The following is a 17,382-nucleotide window of genomic DNA, read 5'->3' as shown; positions in this document are numbered from 1 at the left end:
AACACGATCCTCTGCGATCAAGGCGAGGCTGGTGGACCTTGGAGCGTGAATCAGTGGCACGGTTTTATCACGCGTAGTGTAAGCACATGTTCTATAGTAACATTCAACACATGCCCAAAACCAAGAAAACCCGTGTTGGTGTTCTGCTGCTGCCGCTTCTCTTGTCCAGTCAACACTTCTTCATCTACTTATTTTGGCGCGCCATGGACGACCAGGTGTTCAGACTGTATGAAGAGCTACCAGAGCTTGTTGACGTCCCTGGGTTTGATGACTTTGATATGTTGGCCAGCGATGCCCCTGGTTACCCTGGGCTAGCCGCAGCCTTGCCGTCGTCGGCTATTTTGGACAATGAGAGCGGAGTTAATAGTGCTGTGACACCGCCTATTGGTGGTGTAGCCGCGGTGGAACATAGGCGCGGCTCCAGCTTCGTGCAACCCCAGCCTGCGCTGCTTACCCAGCTTGTCCAGCCCAGCCAGCCTCAGCCTGTGGTGCCTTTGGTGCCTCCGCTTGGACTCGCTCCTCCGGACGGCTATCTCGGTGTCGGTGTCGCAACACTCTCAGCGTTCGAACCTGTCGGTCCACTTATTAGTAGTGCCTTGCCTGCTATGGCCTACAGTGCTCATCCTCAACTGCCTGCCAGCACCGCGGTCCATGCAAACACCTTCAAGAGCAGCTCTTCACCCGAGCCCTCGGACTTTAATGTGGCACAGCCCCGCGAAGGCAGGTCTCATCGACGAGGCTATCAAGCCTGCCAACGATGTCGCGAGCGCAAGGTCAAATGTGACCTAGGCAGTATGTTACACAGAGGACAGTTGCTCTCATATTCACTGACGGTGTTATGTCACAGGTGTTGATGCCCCAGCGGATCCCCCCTGCAAGCGGTGCCTGCGCGAGCGTCTGCAGTGTGAATTTGCGCCGACCAGGAAGAAGCAGAAGAAGTCAGACGGCACCGCGAGAGCCGTTTCTGAAACATTTGACAATGGTGAAGGATCGACTATAAATAATAATGGCCTGTCCCCCTATGTCCTTCCACAGGGATCCCGGACGTCGACCTCTGCTTTTGGTCGTCAATCTTGGTCACCTCAAATGGCTCACAACTCCGGACCACCAGTCACTTCACAACCGCGCAACGGCTCACATCGCTCTCAGATTTCTTCCATATATCCCGGATCAAATGCGAACAAGCCGGCATCTGACGTTCAGTTGCACAGCCAGGTAGCCGCAGCAACTCTGGGCGCTCCTGTGTCAAGCACTCAAGATAGCATCATGCTTCTTGTCGATGCTGCAAACGTCTTTGAAGATGTCAGTCCAGGCGACAAAGACAGCCCGCTCTCCGACCGGGGCGGACGGAAGAAGACGATTTCGAGCCTTGGTCATGGCGGCCCCGAGGAACCCCCTGGTGTCGGCCTATCCCCTACTGAGCAGGCGGAACAGGAAGCCGGGTTGAAAACCTGGTCACAGATGCGCTTTGTCCGCAACGGATGGTTCACCGCTTGGGAAGCCATGCAATATGTTGAATATTTCTACGATCAGCTGGCTCCCATGACTCCAGTCGTATTTCCAGATTTCAGATCGCCCATTAAACACCATATTCTGCTCGCTGACGAGCCCATTCTAGCTCTGGCTATCCTCGCCATTGCTTCGCGTCATATGCCCCTCTCCGGTCACGCCGCAATGTCTCGGTCATATCAGATCCATGACAAACTCTGGACTCACCTCCGCCGTCAGGTGGAACGCCTTCTCTGGGGCCAAGAACAATTCGGAGGAGGGTTCTGCGGAGGCGGCAATAATGCAAAAATACATGAGTCTAACACGGGGCAAATTACCTGGCAAGGTAGCCTGCGCACTTTGGGCACCATCGAAGCTCTTCTGTTGCTCACCGACTGGCAACCACGCGCGCTGCATTTTCCTCCCGGAGACGAAGAAAATGGCCTTCTCGATCACAGCCTTATTATAAATGACGAAGCGAATGCCCAGAGGTCTGTACAGCAAGATGAGCGGAGAGGCACGAGGGACTATGACAATCTTCCTTATGCGAGCTGGCTCGAACCTGCGTGGCGATCTGACAGGATGTCCTGGATGCTTCTTGGTCTTGCTCAGAGTCTTGCATTTGAACTGGGTGTCTTCGACACGAACCACTTCTACTGCCGTCACCAGCATGGACCCGAGTCGGATTGTGCACGGAAGAGACGCATTCGACGTCTGGTCCTTGTTTACGTTGCACAGACTAGCGGCAGAATGGGCGTTCAGTCTTCTCTCAACGTCGACGAATGGGAAACCGACGCAGTCTGGGACAAAATCAGCCCCAAGCGTGACCATCCGATTGACATCATGCAAGGTTGCTGGGTGCATGTGGCCAAGATCATGAACCAAGCAAATCGGCAAATCTTTTCGTCCCATCAATTCACAAGAGAGTTGACAACAACCGGAAGGTACAAGGAGGCCATTGCAAACATCGCGCCTCTACTTCAGCATTGGAAAACCGAGTTTGAGAAGGTGAAACATCATATTCACCCAGTCATGCAATGCATCTTACTCATGGAATACGAATATGCTCGCCTGTACATCAACTCACTTGGCCTCCAAAAGGTTGTGGAGTCATGGGTAGAAGGCGGGGCAACCATGCGGAAAGCCACCTTGCTCAGGATTTCAGAAGAGAACAAGCCTTACATTGACGAAGTCACTGAGGCTGCCCTCAATATTCTTAGCCTTGTCATTGACGGCATCGCCGCCAAAGGCTTCCTGAGAAACGCGCCTGTCCGCACATACCTGCGCAGCTTGTCGGGCATGATGTTTACTCTGAAGGTAAGACGCCACCCTACCTTTTTTACATGTGGTACTGGCAATTGACCTTGTTTGGCGCAGCGATTCAGCTTGGGCACCCATGAAGGACTGGTGCGAAAGTGTCTCCAACAACTGGACCAGATCACAGAGCTTTTGTCCAAAGAAGTCGTCGACGACGTGCACCTAGCCTCTTCAACGTCTCGACTCGTGCAAAACATAGTTCGCAACGTGAAGCAAACAATGATTCGAGTCCAACACCCTGGCACCGGATCTGCAGGTCCGAGCCGCGAACAGTCTCGCCCACAGTCTCCACATCTCCACGGACCTGACGGCGCAAATGATCACTCGCAACAGCAGCAGCAACAACAACAACAACAGCTGCCTCAAGCCAGCAATTCAATCCAACCTAAGCTCGAGTTCTACGTGAACGATCCTCTCGCTGGAATTCAAGCCCGACCAATGGCGGATTTGGATTCGCAGACATTTGTGCCTCCTCCTAACTTCGGCGGAGACCATGACATTGACTTTCCCTTACCGGATGATGTCAATATGGGCTCGACGATGGCCGACCTTACGGGCGGCGACTGGCTCGCACTACCACTTGACAACCTCTGGGGTGGTGACGAAGCCATTGTCGACCAAGGATTTGGTGGCATTGGCCCGACGTTGGGTGGTCGAGACTTGCTTGAAGCAATCACCAATCGAAACTACAGCCAGATGCAGTGGGGCAGCCATACGTTTGGGTATGGAAACATGTAAAGTGGTGATGTGCGTTGGGTATTTTCCTTCTCCTTGCAAGAGCCCCTTTAATCTAGCTCCGCAGACACGGCGTTGGAAATACCTTTTAGACGAGTCTACGAATCTCAATCTTTTTTTTGTCAGAAGAGGAATGACCTTCGCAAGCTATGAAGAACGTGTAATCATGACCATACTCGTGATGACCTGGATGGCCTTTGGACAATGGGGTACCGGCTGGAGACCTGCGCCAAAAGCGATGACGTACATAGTTCATCCTTGGATCTAGCCCATGCAGAGCGATTGCAAATAGCAGGTCCGGCAATTTTGCAAGAATTATCACCTCACGGTATCCCGCCATATCGCCGCGGAGGCTTTGGGTGGAGCCATGTGACCGACAAGTTGACGGAGCCGATGGTGGCAAGTGTTGGTTAGATCTAGCTTTGCCGCTCAAACTGGCCCCGCCACCTATCGCCGCCCGTTCTCGAACTTCGACTTGAACCATCATTCTTCAACACCTACTGTGTACGTCTTTTGTCTGGGCACCGGTTCCCTCCCAAAGTCTCTCTATTTTGCAGCGCATGCTTTATTCTACCTTATATTCTATTAGTTCGCCGTCCTCTTTTCCTCTATCAGACCGAACCGAGCCCAATAGCATCGCTCCGCCTATGCTCGCATGACCAAAAACCTGCGGCGCGTCTGCCCTCCTGCAACTCCCTCAAAGTCTCGGTGCATTGACAATGTGCAAACCGGAGTCGCTTGCTGGCGTTACACAACTGCAACGGTAGTCACGGCATGTCCACTGATGCTTCAATTACAGCTCGCCAACTATGGGGCCAGTCGAGTACTTCCCACACCAGCCGCACGGCTTCCGACGCCTGGTGTACGCCTTTGATACTGCCAAGCGGAGGTGCGCAATGGCAACCAAATCCTGTATTCATATGCAAGACTATGTGTTGATTCAAGAGACAGGCATCTTTATCTTCAATGACGATACCACAACGACCCTTTCGGCCCAAGTCACCTTCAAACTTCCTTGCGAAAACCCCGAACCCATCATCAGCCCCGACACCACTGGCAACTCGTCCGTCATTGGCTTCTCTAATCCTTTCTATGCCTCAATATCACCCCAGATTTTCGCCCTTGCCACGGCAACCGTCATCAGCTATATCCTCGTCATCCTCATTTTCATTACTCCAAGGACCTTCTATGTCGGAAGTCCAGGAGGCGGAGGGGGAGCCCGATTCCTGGGCCGTCGTGGCATGATAACAGGATCGTATGGATCGTCGTCCATCGTTGGCGTGGGACGGAGGCCTCTGCTGCAAAAGATTGCCACTGTCACCGTGGCGATCTCCCTCACGATCGCTACGGCAGACACTTTCCACGTCGCCGAGAAGCAATATAACCAGGGCTATATTGACTCGAGCCAGCTGGTCGACAACGTGGTCGATAGTTTGGAAATTCGCATCATCCGAGTCATCTCAGACACGTTCTTGTGGCTGGCCCAGGTGCAAACACTGATACGGCTGTTCCCACGACATAAAGAGAAAGTCACTATCAAATGGCTTGGATTCGCCATGGTATCCTTCGACACCATCTTCAGTATTTTGGACTCTTTTGTCAGCGGCAACCCAAGGACCCGGCCGAGGAGCTTTTCGGACGCAATCCCCGCTCTCAATTATTTGTTCGAGTTAGCGATCTCGCTAATTTACGCATCCTGTGTGGTGTATTATTGTCTTTGCAAAAGGCGCTTTGCATTTTGGCATCCGAAGATGAAAAATATCTGCTTGGTGGCGCTCTTGTCACTGGTTTCAGTTGTGATCCCTGTAGTCTTTTTCATTCTGGACATATCGCAACCAGATTTGGCAGGATGGGGTGAATATATTCGGTGGGTCGGCGCTGCAGCTGCAAGTGTGGTTGTTTGGGAATGGGTCGAGCGAATTGAATCATTGGAGCGAGATGAAAGAAAGGATGGTATTCTTGGGAGGGAGATCTTTGACGGCGATGAGATGTTGAACATGACACCCTCGGAGGATGCAAGTTGGCGAGGAGATGATTCCAGACCTGATCAAGAAGTAGGTCGACGGAAGGGGATGGCAGAAGGCATGGCATCCCGATATCAACGCCTTCGTGTCCGGCTTCCGCTGAGAAAGAGGCGGAGGAGGCCTCCTGCCGACGGAATCGCCGCCGGTGCGGACGCGACTGACACGGGCATTCAAACCATCCCGGACTCAAGGTATGTGATTCCTCAGCAGGTCATGATGCCCCCCAGCAGAAGTGACACGGGGAGCGCCGCCAGCACAGTGTATGCCGTCCGCTATCACAACTTGTCGAGTCCGTCGCCCAAACCGCAGCCCGAACCTCGGTCCCAACCGGAAGGGCCTATTGGTTTCGATGTTCCGAAAGTGTCTGACGACGCCGGATCTTCTCCCTCTGACGTTGAAAAGGAGCTCGCATTGGAGACGGTCCTTCCGATGCAACCAGGTCGCCAAGGACGAACCATTTGGCAGGCAATGCCCAATCCCTTCAAACGACGGAGATCAGAGCCCCCAGCAGAAGTGGCTGATGCACAGAATGCAAATGGGGTGCGGCGGTCACCAATCGATCGCACCCTTAATCTAAGAGATCGACTCGGGGCATTTGCGTCTGCGCAAAGAGAGCGGTTTGCCAGTCGAGGAAATGCACCTGTAGCTGCCTTGCCAGTCACAGTCATTCCGGCACCGAAAAGTAATGATCGGACATGGTCTCCTGACGATATTCGTGACCGGTCAACCGATGATGATTCTGTTCGCATGGAAACAGCAAATACTTCGGGCCAGCAGTCAGGATCTGCTGTGGAACACCTGAATGCTCCCGACCAGAGCCAGGCGATTGTTATTCCAGACTCTATAAACGATCGAACCTGGCTTCCAGATGAGCCGCATGTCCGCTCTCAGCTCACTCCGGGGCCTCAGCGTCCCGACGCTGCCCTCTTCCCAAACTCTTCGGCGAGTCCCAGCGAGGCCATGCGAGCTCAGCAAACCTTCGTCCACCGGGGCTCACTCACCATCTCTGAACCAGAGGCTAGGACGAGCCGGACGGCAGACCCCTTTCAAACAGGTTTGTCAAGGTCCACGGCGTACGCCCGGCCTCCGGCCATTGCTCCAATTGCGGAAGACACTACAAATGAAGTGGGCAGCGAAGTATCGGGCCCAGTTCAACATTGCCCAGAGCCCTACGCTCCTCCAGATCGAGCTCGGATGGCTGATACTACGGGCCAACGCGCACGCGCTGATGTGGCATCGTCTGCTCGTGATATCGATGTCGGGAACTCCTCTTCAGCTACATCTACGGCAGATCAGCCACTCATCGAGCAGCTGCGCAGAAGTACATCACCGACCCCAGATAGTGGGGATGCTGATGAGAGAGATACGGGTGGCACCGCATCATGTTCGACTTAGTGGTTACATTAGATTCACAAATCAGTTACAATATTTCCGTCTGCTGACGACTTTCGTGGCATTTGGAGGAGAAAAATCCCGGACATACATAGTCTTTCCAACTCGTGTCTCTCCACAATCGACCGTGCATACTGGTTTGAAGATGACAAGGCGTAAGTAATGCCTCCAGTGAGCGATCGTTGTCGGGAGGCAAGACTCATGACAACATGTTATTGCGCTGTTGGAGGCCTATGCTGCGGACTAGTCTCAGCACTGCTGCGGAGCATATGCTCCCCAGATTAGTCAACATGGCGAATTGTTCTGCCTGGCATTGATAGCATTACCATGTGAACTTCAACTGCCATTTTCGGCCTGTTAACTCTGTAAATGTATTGAGGATACACATGCCCCCAGACCAAGGACATGTACCGACCGCCATAGTCATTGTTGCTTTCCTCAATGACGCCACATTATGACTTTGCGCGCCAACCATCTGTACTGCAATGGCCCCGAAGTACAAGGCGCATTCGGCGTGGACACGCTTCCTCTCACCACTGTTGCCCACATCATCTCATACCTGGACGACGATGTCGCCTCCCTTGCGCGGCTTTGTCGCACCTCACGCGTCCTTTGGTACATGACACTACCGCATCTGTGGAAAAATGTCACTCTGAAATCATACAGCACTATCCGCTACAAGGACGAGGTGCCTGAGGGGTTTGGCAGCGCAAGTCCTTTCTCCATGGGTCTGAATGCCTTGGTGACGAGAAACGTGTCGAGCTTGGTCCGCTCACTGAGCTTGGATGGAGAATACAGTGCATCCGATCTACACGAATATTCAAGAGCTGGTCGCGTTTCGGAGAGTATTATGGTGCTGAACATCGCCTTGCGGGCTGCCATCGACCAATGTGCCTATCTGGAGCGCTTTCGGTGGGATTTGGATGTCAGATTACAACCGAACATGTACGCTGGACTAGCGAAGCTCTCTCGATTGGAGAAACTTTGGCTTCGCTTCCCTACAAACCGCTCTCCTCAGCCATCGCACGAAATCCCAGCTTTGCCCAATCTCAAGTCCCTAACAATAACACATTACGATCCTCTATGTTTTCCCGACGACATCTCTACCCTGCTCCTCCACGCGACATGCCTCTCGAGCCTTATCTTGCACTTCTCCCCCCGGATGCGCGAACAAGGCGAACCGTCTGTGGTGCTCACGCACTTCTTCCGGAAAAATGTTGCAGCAAAACGGAGACTTCGGTTGCGCAAAATGGGCGTGTACAACCTTCTCGCTAACGCTGATACATCGGAGTGCTTGGCTGCCTTTGAGACCAGCACCATCGAGGATGTGACTGTGTTGAATACGTTTGGGTTGGACGAGGATGTTGCTGCATCGGGGAGGGAAAGCTCAACCCATTTTATCGACCGCACATGGCATATGATGGTGAACACGAAGAAAGATCAACCGAGACCCAAATCTCTGAGGTTAGATCAGTTGCATAAACGGCATGCGTTGGACCTAGCCCAATTCGTTGGGCTGGAGAGATTGTATCTTGTCAATGCAAGATACAAACCGAGCGGACCCAGCACTACTATCGCAGACTGCAACGTCCAAGGCCCCAGCAACGGCAATGGCACCTCAGATTCCGCTCCCACCTCAGCTGAGCAGTCGCCTCGAAGCGGCAGTGGAATTGCCTCCGCCAGGAATACGCCAACGAGCTCAGCCTCACATTCAGCCACAATCTCCTTAAGAGATCTTTATATCACTAACATCTGCACCATCTGCGGCCCTACGCTTCAACACCTAATTCTACCCTCCCGCTGGCCCTTGCCGACATCCATCACCGCCCGCCTTATCCGCTCGTGCCCGAATCTTACACAGCTCGCCGCCGCAATTGAATGTCTTGAGGAGTCTCAGGCTGAGATGTTGAAGCTATTGATGCCATTTTTAAGCGAGTTGTGGGCGATCCGTGTGCTCGCTCCCACCTACCCGCCGGATGTCTTTCTCGGGGAGGATGGCAGGAAAAGCAGAGAGGCGCATGAGGGTTTTGTGGGTCTTCCGGATTCTGTACATGAGCAGAAGATGAGCGAGGCTCTGTCCGAGCACATTGGCCCAGGGCGAGCCGAGCTGCCGGATTTTCCAAAATTGAAGTATATTGGGCTAGGATGCAAGGTTTGGGAAATCGGAGGAGTTGTGGAGGAGGTCGTCAGAAGGAGAGTCGATGACGGAGAGGATGTTCGAAAAGCCGCTAGTAATGGGTACCATGGTGAGAGAGACGAGTGGAAGGAAGAAACCGTGCATAGGCGGCGAGTGAAGAGAATCCAGGAGAAGGATGTACAACATGTTGAGATATGGAGGATGGATACGTTGGATATCACTTGACCCAACTGAGCCCGGACAGAGTTTGTTAACGCATCACGATACCACAAAAGGTTCTCTTCGAGAATAGATGGTCGGATTACATGGACCGATATGGGAGATAGTCAATTATGTTGGATCGCCCTGAAGAAAGACTTCTCTCCTCTCTGGACTGTGTTTGTGGGTTAGGGGTTTCTCCTAGGAGAACCCAATGAAAAGCGAATCCAGCAAGAACTGTATGATTATGATTATTTCGAATAGATGACAATAATGATTATACATGAAGAATTGGATGGCTTGGGTCGTTCTGGGCGTAACCAGGGGTAGCTGGACCACACTTCGGAAGAGGATTTTTCATATATCTGTATCCGTGAAGTAAGAATGACAGGAAAGGGGAAGAATCCTAACCTGCCGTCTGTAAGGGCGTCAGGAAAGACTCCATTGGAGGGTCGAGGGTGTTGAACATATTTGCCCATATCATCCGCCCTCGGACTGGTAGTTGGGACTGTTGTATAGGGACAAGGCGTGAGACACATCCCCTAGTCTGGGAGCGTAAGGCCGCATTAAGGTAGACCAGAAATCTGTGGCGAATCGCGCTCATGGGCGCTGACACGCTCCAGGATACAGAATGATGCCCCGACCTGGGGGATCCGGAAGCACCGCACAGCATTTGGCGCCAAACGCAATCAACAGGGCGAATGTGGCCGCACAAATCGAGCCAGCATAAAAAAAACGCCTCAGTAAACCTCTGGTGCATATGGGTCGTTGTTTTTGGGGATTCTCGAGGATATGTCACTTCGCTAGCGCGCATAGAAGGCTTCTTCCGTAGCCTGCTTTCCAAGGATTTAGTTTGCTCATGAGGTCTCGTGCTCTGTCTTGGAAGCAGGAAGCAGAGCGCTCCAGCTCCCAGAGTGTCACGATGCAACCAGAATTGGAATTAGAATTAGAGCCTGTTCGCTCATTTCGCCTTAAAATGCTCGGCGTCGAAATTACTACCAATACTACGTAATATAGAGTATAATAATTTCGCGCGATCAATTTTTGCTCCTCTTCTTCATGTCCGAGTGGAATAGAACTCGCTCCAGAGGCACCGTGAACTAAAGATTGTCGCTTAACGCCATTCATTTTTCTCACCCTGAAGTCGAAGGCCCCGTGTAATGTTGGCTTGATTCCGCTCGAGCAAGGCACCTTTGCTTTGACCAGCGGTCACCGCCATCAACCCAGAATCTGGAGTCTTGAGCCTTCTTGGGTGACTCTTTATCTCGAATGCTTCTATCTATGCTAGAGCTGGCCGTTTCATTTCGCTCTAAAGCGAGCCAGTGTGGACAGGGAAGCTAGAAAAGTGCCAGGTCTCGATTCCACGGCCAGAAGACAAAATCTGGCTGCGAGACTTCCACGCCTCTCTTTTTGTCGCGGCTGTATCATGGGCTGCAGACTGATTTGTGTGGAGACATTGATATATCAATCTCTGGTCTCGTGTTGTGCAGTCTAATATCAATCATATCTACTCCCAGAGCAGAGCAAGCTACTGGAAGACACCGGCCCTTGTCATGATAGCTTGGAATTCCTCCATGTTCACACCCCTGCCGACACCCTTCCCCCCGTTCGCCTCCAATATCATTGTTTTCAGTACGTCGTCGTCGACCTGCTCCTTCAACGTCGTTGCCACTGCACGTAAGTCTTGCAGTCGAATCACTTGCTCCTGACCACCGTTACCTTGACCCGGATGGAAGAGATTGAAGGCGCTTTCGACTTCTTCTGCTTTGGTCTCATCGGTCTTGGATTTCAGCTGAATGGCACACAAGGCCAGATAATGCGGGTACCTCACGTAGCCTTCGGACTCAGGATCGAGCGTATCAATGAATTCCTGCATCTGCGATGGACTACTCGGAGCGAGGCCTTGTGCTCTGGCAATAGACAAACTAGTCAGCCACTGAATGTCACGTTGGATTCATTCACCAATTTTTCGTCTCTCCTTGCATCGAAACTTACTTCAACACATTCTGCACGTCCCTCGTCCGAATCACACCTTCCTTCTCGTCTTCGTATTCCTCCACCTCGTCAAGGCGAAAGAGGCTCCATGCTTCTTTGACCGCGGTTTCTTCTTCTGCTGTGATGTCATTCTCTTTTGCAAGCTTTGAACGGCGTGATTTTGACGTTGAAGATAGGTTTCCATCTCGCGTAGATTTGACAGCGGCCTTGCCCTTGGCGGGCATCTTGCGGGGGGGGATGCCGAAACGGAGGCGTAGCGAGAAACTCACTCCAGCATCCCACCCATTTGTCCAGGGTAATATGTAGATGACCTTGTCGTCTCTTCGCGCCGAGTTTGGATCGAGATGGGCTTTGAAGAAATAATCTTGTGAGTGGATGGAGGGACAGTTGGAGTTTGTCACAGCAGAGGGAAGATCGTGTTAGTGACGCCACACGTTCCAACACCTCGCGAGGCTGCGAGGCTGCGGTAGCTGACGTACTTTTGCCGCCTGAGATGAACTCGCCAGCGCACATCCAGCTTATATATCGTTCCCACCTACACATAGTGTGATAGCGTCGTTGAACATCACTCGCGTACAGCTATGGAAGTCCAGCTGTACATCTACGACCTCTCACAGGTATATAACACCCATCCTATATACAGCCATCGCTGAAACAATCTAATGCCATCCAGGGCCTCGCCCGTCAGTTTTCTCGAACATTGACTGGCATTCACATCGACGCCATCTATCACACGGCAGTCGTCTTTAACAATGTCGAATATTTCTTCGGCCAAGGGATTCACAAGAAAGTCCCTGGTTCAACACACCATGGTCGACCCATGAAAGTCGTGAGTTTGGGCAAGACGGACCTCCCGCTTGATGTCGTCCACGAGTACATCGAGTCATTAGAACAGATCTACACTCCAGAATCGTACGACCTGTTCTTGCACAATTGCAACAACTTCACCCAAGATCTAGCTATGTTTCTCGTGGGGAAGAGTATTCCTGACGAGATTCGAAGCCTCCCCGAAACTTTTCTGAATACTCCCATTGGGCAGATGTTGAGAAGCCAGATTGACGAGTCGATGAGGACCATGACTCAGGCCCCCGATGCTGTCGCCGGTCAGAATGCTAGCTGTACTCAACCGGCTGGGCAAAAATCTTCGAACGCCGTTCACAAGGACATTCAAACCTCTTCGATTGCCCGAGGACCAACCCACAAATTCGCTACGCCTACCATTATCAATGCCCAGCCACCCACAGATAATCCAGGCCATGTCCACAACATAACCACACTTTCTGAACTGGACTCCCTGCTCTCCTCAACCTCACACTCCTGCGCCGTGGTATTCTTCACCTCGGCGACATGCCCGCCATGTAAGATCGTCTATCCTACGTACGACGACTTAGCTTCCGAGGCCGGCACGCTCTCCGGTGCGAAGTTAATTAAAATCGACATTTCGGCATGCCCTTCGGCTCATGCGGTCGCGCAAAGATATAGCATCCGCGCGACACCGACATTTATCACGTTCCTCAGGGGGCAGAAGCAAGATGAATGGGCTGGTGCCAATCCAGCGCAATTGAGAGGCAATGTTCAGTTGCTGCTGCAGATGGCAAAGCCGCCGCAGCATCAGCACTCGAAGCTGAGGTTACCGACGTTTCAACGAGTTATTGAGACGCCGATTCTCTACACGAAGACGCCGCCTTTAGAAAAGCTGCTCGCGAAACTGGACAAGGCCTTCTCAGATGACAAGTCAGTGCAGGGTCTCGTGAGCTACATCAAGACACGCGACGCGAAGGGTATGACGGAAGCTGCACTTCCAGATCTGCACGCCTTCAGTGACCATATTGCTTCACAGTTTACCAGCCTTCCGGGAGAGAACCTTTTCGCAGCTATCGATCTCGTACGGGTTGCGACTGTTGACCCCCGTGTCGCCAGTTTTCTGACCGCTGAACACGAACATCGCACACTCTCAACACTCTTCAATACAGTCCAGATCTCGCAAGGCGACTTCGCAAACGCACCCTACAACATTCAATCTGTCACTCTCCAACTTGCCTGCAACTTGTTCTCTTCCAATATCTTCCAGGAGCAGATCTTCGATCTGCGCTCGTCGTCATCTTCCTCCTCCACCAGCAACCTGAAAGAGAAGATCGAAGTCATTGCGGCGCAGTGCCTGCTATCGCAGCATTTGAATTCGAGATCCATGGCTGCAGCGTTGATATACAACCTTGCCAGTTGGACTCATAATGCTCGGATATACGCGCATAACTTCCCACCGTTATCCATTGAGGCACCCGCACAAGAAGGAGGTGCAGTGAGCGACGACCTTGCCGCCGCTTTGCTCGAAAGCACCTCGTCCCTCGCAACACTCAGTCCGCCCGCAAGCCCAACTCCGTCAGGCGGCGGCAATCTCAAAGACACGCTTCACGCTCTCCTACTTACCCTTGGTGTGCTTCTCTACTCAGCCCCGGCCGAGGACATGCTTTGGGATCTGGGTCCGGCGATGGAGCTCAAGGATGTTCTGAAGGAGCTAGGGAAGAGGGAAGATTGTAAAGGGGAGAAGTTGTTGAAAGAGGTTGGGGAGGAACTATTAGGCAAAGGTGGGTTCTGAATGTTAGAGCATCAGGCCTATGGAGACCGTTAGATAGTAAGATGCGACGTCGGTTGTGTTCAATTAGCGGTGGCGTTCCTGGATTCCCTGTGTAGACGGAAGTAGAATGCAAGCTCAGTGGGAGGAGGCGCATAGACGCTGAAGCTGAGCCCCGATAGATGGGCAACTAAAGCATAAGAGCTATGGGCATTAATCAAGTTTTATTTTATCATTCTATACCCTAAGAGCGAGTTTCACCTCGGCTCAGTCCCAGTCATGTCTAGTCTGACTGTTGAGGCATCAATCTCAGACCATAATGCGATGTAACCATACAGAAACCATGTCCTCCCGCACCCATTCTGATCACGGCCATGCACACCCATCCCCAAGATCATGAATGACGAAGAGTCATAGACACAGCTATGCCACATCGCAGTAATATTATTACGAGACTTCCTTAATGCGGCACTGCCACCCACTCTCCTTCTCCAACAGCGGCAAGCTCGCGCCCAAACACCATCCCAACTCGTTCCCCTTGATTTTCTTTGCAATCTTGACCTCTCTATCAATTGGCATCTCATAGCCCGTATGCAGCAGCGCAGACATGAAATTCAAATCCAGACACCACTCGGGTCTCTCTCGGAGATCGTCCAGAGCGCCCTCCATCCCAGCAAACGCATCCCATGATTGTTCTCCCCCACACACTCTGGCGGTGAGATCCTGGAGTTCGCGCAAAGTGAACGATTCAGGCATACCCAAGTCGTGTGTGCGATCATAGAAGTACGAGAAGATGTAAACATCCTCCCTAGAGAAGGTCTTTTCGAGCGATGGTTGGTGCACGCCATTGAAGGAGCAGGGGGCAAGCGTGCATTCTTTGTCCTTGTACAGGATGGCTTCGGCCAGGGCGCGGCATTGGGCTGGGATGGCGTCGGCGGGACCTTCCATTATCACCGAGTGTTCGCCTGACAGTTCGTGGTCAGCGGGCATTTCGACGACGACCTTTTTCTGTGCGCCGGGAGCGATGCAACTATTCGGGATGGGTTTGCTGAGCCAGGCCTTCGAATCCGGACTCTGCTTATGCATGCGGTCAAGGACCAGTTGATGCAAGGCTTTCCGCGCAGACATGAGGCCGTAGCCGAGATGTGAATGCTGATAAAGCTCGAATTCCCGCCCACCGAACTTGAGGTTATACTTGTGATCTCCCTCTTCCATTTTCTGGGGCATGCCTCCATGCGGACTGTTCTTAAAAGTCGGCTGGAAGACAATCTGAGTTGAACCGCCTCCGAGGTCGAAGACGGCCGCCGTTGGAGTCTCGTCGGGTCCTCCAATCTTGCCCAACAGATAGTTCGTAGTAATCCATGCAAAGACACCCTCATCCTCGCCTTTCATAATCTCCACACCCCCATTTTCTCGAGACACTACGGGAAAAGGGTAATGAGTTTCCAGGCGATTCCGAACAGCCTCGAGGATCTTGACGCTCATCTCTTCTCCCAACAGCCGTAGACCCGCGGTTGCCTTGACCGCAATGGGCGTGCATGACTTGTACTCGTTTGGCACTGAAGCCATCGCGACTTCCATGAGGGGGTCAAGACTCCTAGCAGCACCTTCGACATCTGTCTTGTATGAACTCAACCCGGAACCTTCTGGCCTCTTCTCCGTCATCTTGAACTCTTCATTCTCCAGTTCCGGGGTTGGACCGCAGTTGTTGAATTTATAGACATGAATCCTGCTCCCAGTGCTACCCGCGTCGATCATAATGGCATACTGAACAAGAGGTCTCGAAAAGTCATACGGTTTCGTGCATCTTGAAGTGGGAGAATTGGAGGGGGTGTAGAAGTCGGGGACAGAGCTATATGTGCTCCCATTTCCTCCTGAGAGGAACCAGTATAATAGAACGATCAGAGCCAGAACCCCTCCGGTCTTTAAGAAACGAGCCTGACGACTTTGAGTCATCCAGGCGTTCTGAACCGACTCCAGGATGGACAGTTGGCTTGCGCCCGTGCCACTTGTTTGTCGATCTGTCTTTTCAAAGGGGTCCCAGGGGGCGGCGGCTGCGCGAGGAAGTCCGCTACTAACGGAACGACGGCGGGGAGAGGAACTGAAAGGAACGTATGACCAGATGCCGGCTCGGTCTAAGGACTTGGAAAAAGAGGACATGGAAATCGGCAAAGCGAGTGGGAGGAGAAAGGAAAGGAGAGTGTGCAATCTAGTATTTTTGAATTTCTGTCGTAGAGGATGCGGCGAGGTCAAAGGGCTTTGGACAGGGGGCCGTCAATGCGGAGAAATTTGCGAGGCTTGTGTTGGCGGTGTCCCTCTTCAAGGTTGGACAAGTTGGGGTCGCAAATGACGAGAATTGCGCTGCTTTTTTGTAACACTCTTCTTGACCCTCGACAGGATATCTCGATTGACTTTTGAATGCGGCGGCCTGGATTGTTTGCTCGACCGCTCCTGCGGGCCCTGCTACCTGCTCAACACCTTCTGCAAGCATTGCCGAGATGCTTCTCTGCAACTCCCGGTTTCGCGATTGACCAACGACGCGTCGCTGGGAAAATTGAGATCAAAACCATCGACGACAAAATCGCCGCATTCACTCTCAATGAAAAGATCCGATCCCCTAAAGTCCAGCTCAAAGGGCTTGATGGAAAGCTCTCTGAGCCACAACCCCTCTACAAACTGCTCGATTCTATTGACCGGACCAACCAGTATGTGCTACAAATGAACAAGCCCGAACAAGGCGAGATGGCTATTGTACAGATCGTCACCCGTGCAGATCTGATCCAAAGAATAAACCGCCAAGAGGACATGTTGAAGAACCAGAAACGACTGGAAAAGGAGAAAAGACCGAAACAGTTGGAGCTCAATTGGGCCATTAGCGCCAACGACCTCCAGCTCAAGATGAAGCAGATGCAAGAATTTCTTAAAAAGGGAAAGAAGGTCGAACTATTGCTGGCAAACAAAAGACACCAGAGAAAAGCCTCCCAGGCGGAAGCGGAGGCGTTGCTCAAGACCGTTCGAGAGAAGATCGAGGAAGTCGGTGCCGCCGAGGTCGTGCCTATGGAGGGCGCTATTCTCAGGCAGGCTCTCTTAACTGTCAAGATGCGTGGAACCTGAACAATGGTGCCAAAAAGGAACCACCTACCGTGAGGCACATAACCAGCCTTCGAGTTGGTCATCACGGACACCGAAGACTTTGGCATTGGTCTAGACGTGACCGTGTTATAGGGAACACCAAGAAGCCAGCACTGGCTCACTGGAAGGAAACCCCAGAGACCCGTCCTGAGCCAGCGATCTTCGAATAACCTAACTCAGCAAAAGTGTACCTTTTCTAACCTTCTGCTCTACGTCCAAAGTCTTTCGCGAGGAGTTCTTCGACTGGCGTTCTACAACAGCTGATGGAATTCAGTTGCAAGAGCTTGGGCACCATGATGGTAAGCCTGTTAATATACATTGTCCCACGGCATCAAGAGCCATTGCGCTTGGGCAAATCAGATCGTCAAGGTCGTCAGATAACTGTACATATA

At 52.3% G+C, this 17,382-nt stretch overlaps 7 protein-coding genes across 7 annotated transcripts; 5 read left to right on the top strand and 2 right to left on the bottom strand.

The window, feature by feature from the left end:
- Window positions 1-203: 203 nt before the first annotated feature.
- A1O5_10885 (uncharacterized protein) lies at window positions 204-3,543 on the top strand (the record flags this gene model as incomplete). Its single annotated transcript, XM_007751459.1, has 3 exons — window positions 204-792; window positions 848-2,805; window positions 2,866-3,543. 3 exons carry the CDS (start codon window positions 204-206, stop codon window positions 3,541-3,543), a joined length of 3,225 nt encoding a protein of 1,074 aa, XP_007749649.1.
- Window positions 3,544-4,349: 806 nt separating this feature from the next.
- A1O5_10884 (uncharacterized protein) lies at window positions 4,350-6,959 on the top strand (the record flags this gene model as incomplete). The annotated part of the gene is made up of 1 exon (XM_007751458.1): window positions 4,350-6,959. The coding sequence occupies one exon, from the start codon at window positions 4,350-4,352 to the stop codon at window positions 6,957-6,959; it is 2,610 nt and encodes an 869-aa protein (XP_007749648.1).
- A 451-nt stretch (window positions 6,960-7,410) lies between these two features.
- Window positions 7,411-9,318, top strand: A1O5_10883 (uncharacterized protein; the record flags this gene model as incomplete). The annotated part of the gene is made up of 1 exon (XM_007751457.1): window positions 7,411-9,318. One exon carries the CDS (start codon window positions 7,411-7,413, stop codon window positions 9,316-9,318), a length of 1,908 nt encoding a protein of 635 aa, XP_007749647.1.
- A 1,501-nt stretch (window positions 9,319-10,819) lies between these two features.
- On the bottom strand, window positions 10,820-11,510 carry A1O5_10882 (uncharacterized protein; the record flags this gene model as incomplete). The annotated part of the gene is made up of 2 exons (XM_007751456.1): window positions 10,820-11,201; window positions 11,287-11,510. 2 exons carry the CDS (start codon window positions 11,508-11,510, stop codon window positions 10,820-10,822), a joined length of 606 nt encoding a protein of 201 aa, XP_007749646.1.
- A 357-nt stretch (window positions 11,511-11,867) lies between these two features.
- A1O5_10881 (uncharacterized protein) lies at window positions 11,868-13,882 on the top strand (the record flags this gene model as incomplete). The annotated part of the gene is made up of 2 exons (XM_007751455.1): window positions 11,868-11,903; window positions 11,930-13,882. 2 exons carry the CDS (start codon window positions 11,868-11,870, stop codon window positions 13,880-13,882), a joined length of 1,989 nt encoding a protein of 662 aa, XP_007749645.1.
- A 423-nt stretch (window positions 13,883-14,305) lies between these two features.
- A1O5_10880 (guanosine-diphosphatase) lies at window positions 14,306-16,018 on the bottom strand (the record flags this gene model as incomplete). The annotated part of the gene is made up of 1 exon (XM_007751454.1): window positions 14,306-16,018. One exon carries the CDS (start codon window positions 16,016-16,018, stop codon window positions 14,306-14,308), a length of 1,713 nt encoding a protein of 570 aa, XP_007749644.1.
- Window positions 16,019-16,276: 258 nt separating this feature from the next.
- On the top strand, window positions 16,277-16,972 carry A1O5_10879 (uncharacterized protein; the record flags this gene model as incomplete). Its single annotated transcript, XM_007751453.1, has 1 exon — window positions 16,277-16,972. One exon carries the CDS (start codon window positions 16,277-16,279, stop codon window positions 16,970-16,972), a length of 696 nt encoding a protein of 231 aa, XP_007749643.1.
- Window positions 16,973-17,382: the final 410 nt, after the last annotated feature.

Source organism: Cladophialophora psammophila (genome assembly GCF_000585535.1).
Source record: "Cladophialophora psammophila CBS 110553 chromosome Unknown aczJe-supercont1.22, whole genome shotgun sequence".
Classification (NCBI taxonomy): domain Eukaryota; kingdom Fungi; phylum Ascomycota; class Eurotiomycetes; order Chaetothyriales; family Herpotrichiellaceae; genus Cladophialophora; species Cladophialophora psammophila.
The sequence above is the reverse complement of the archived record's forward strand: the minus strand, read 5'-3'. Positions and strand labels throughout refer to the sequence as shown.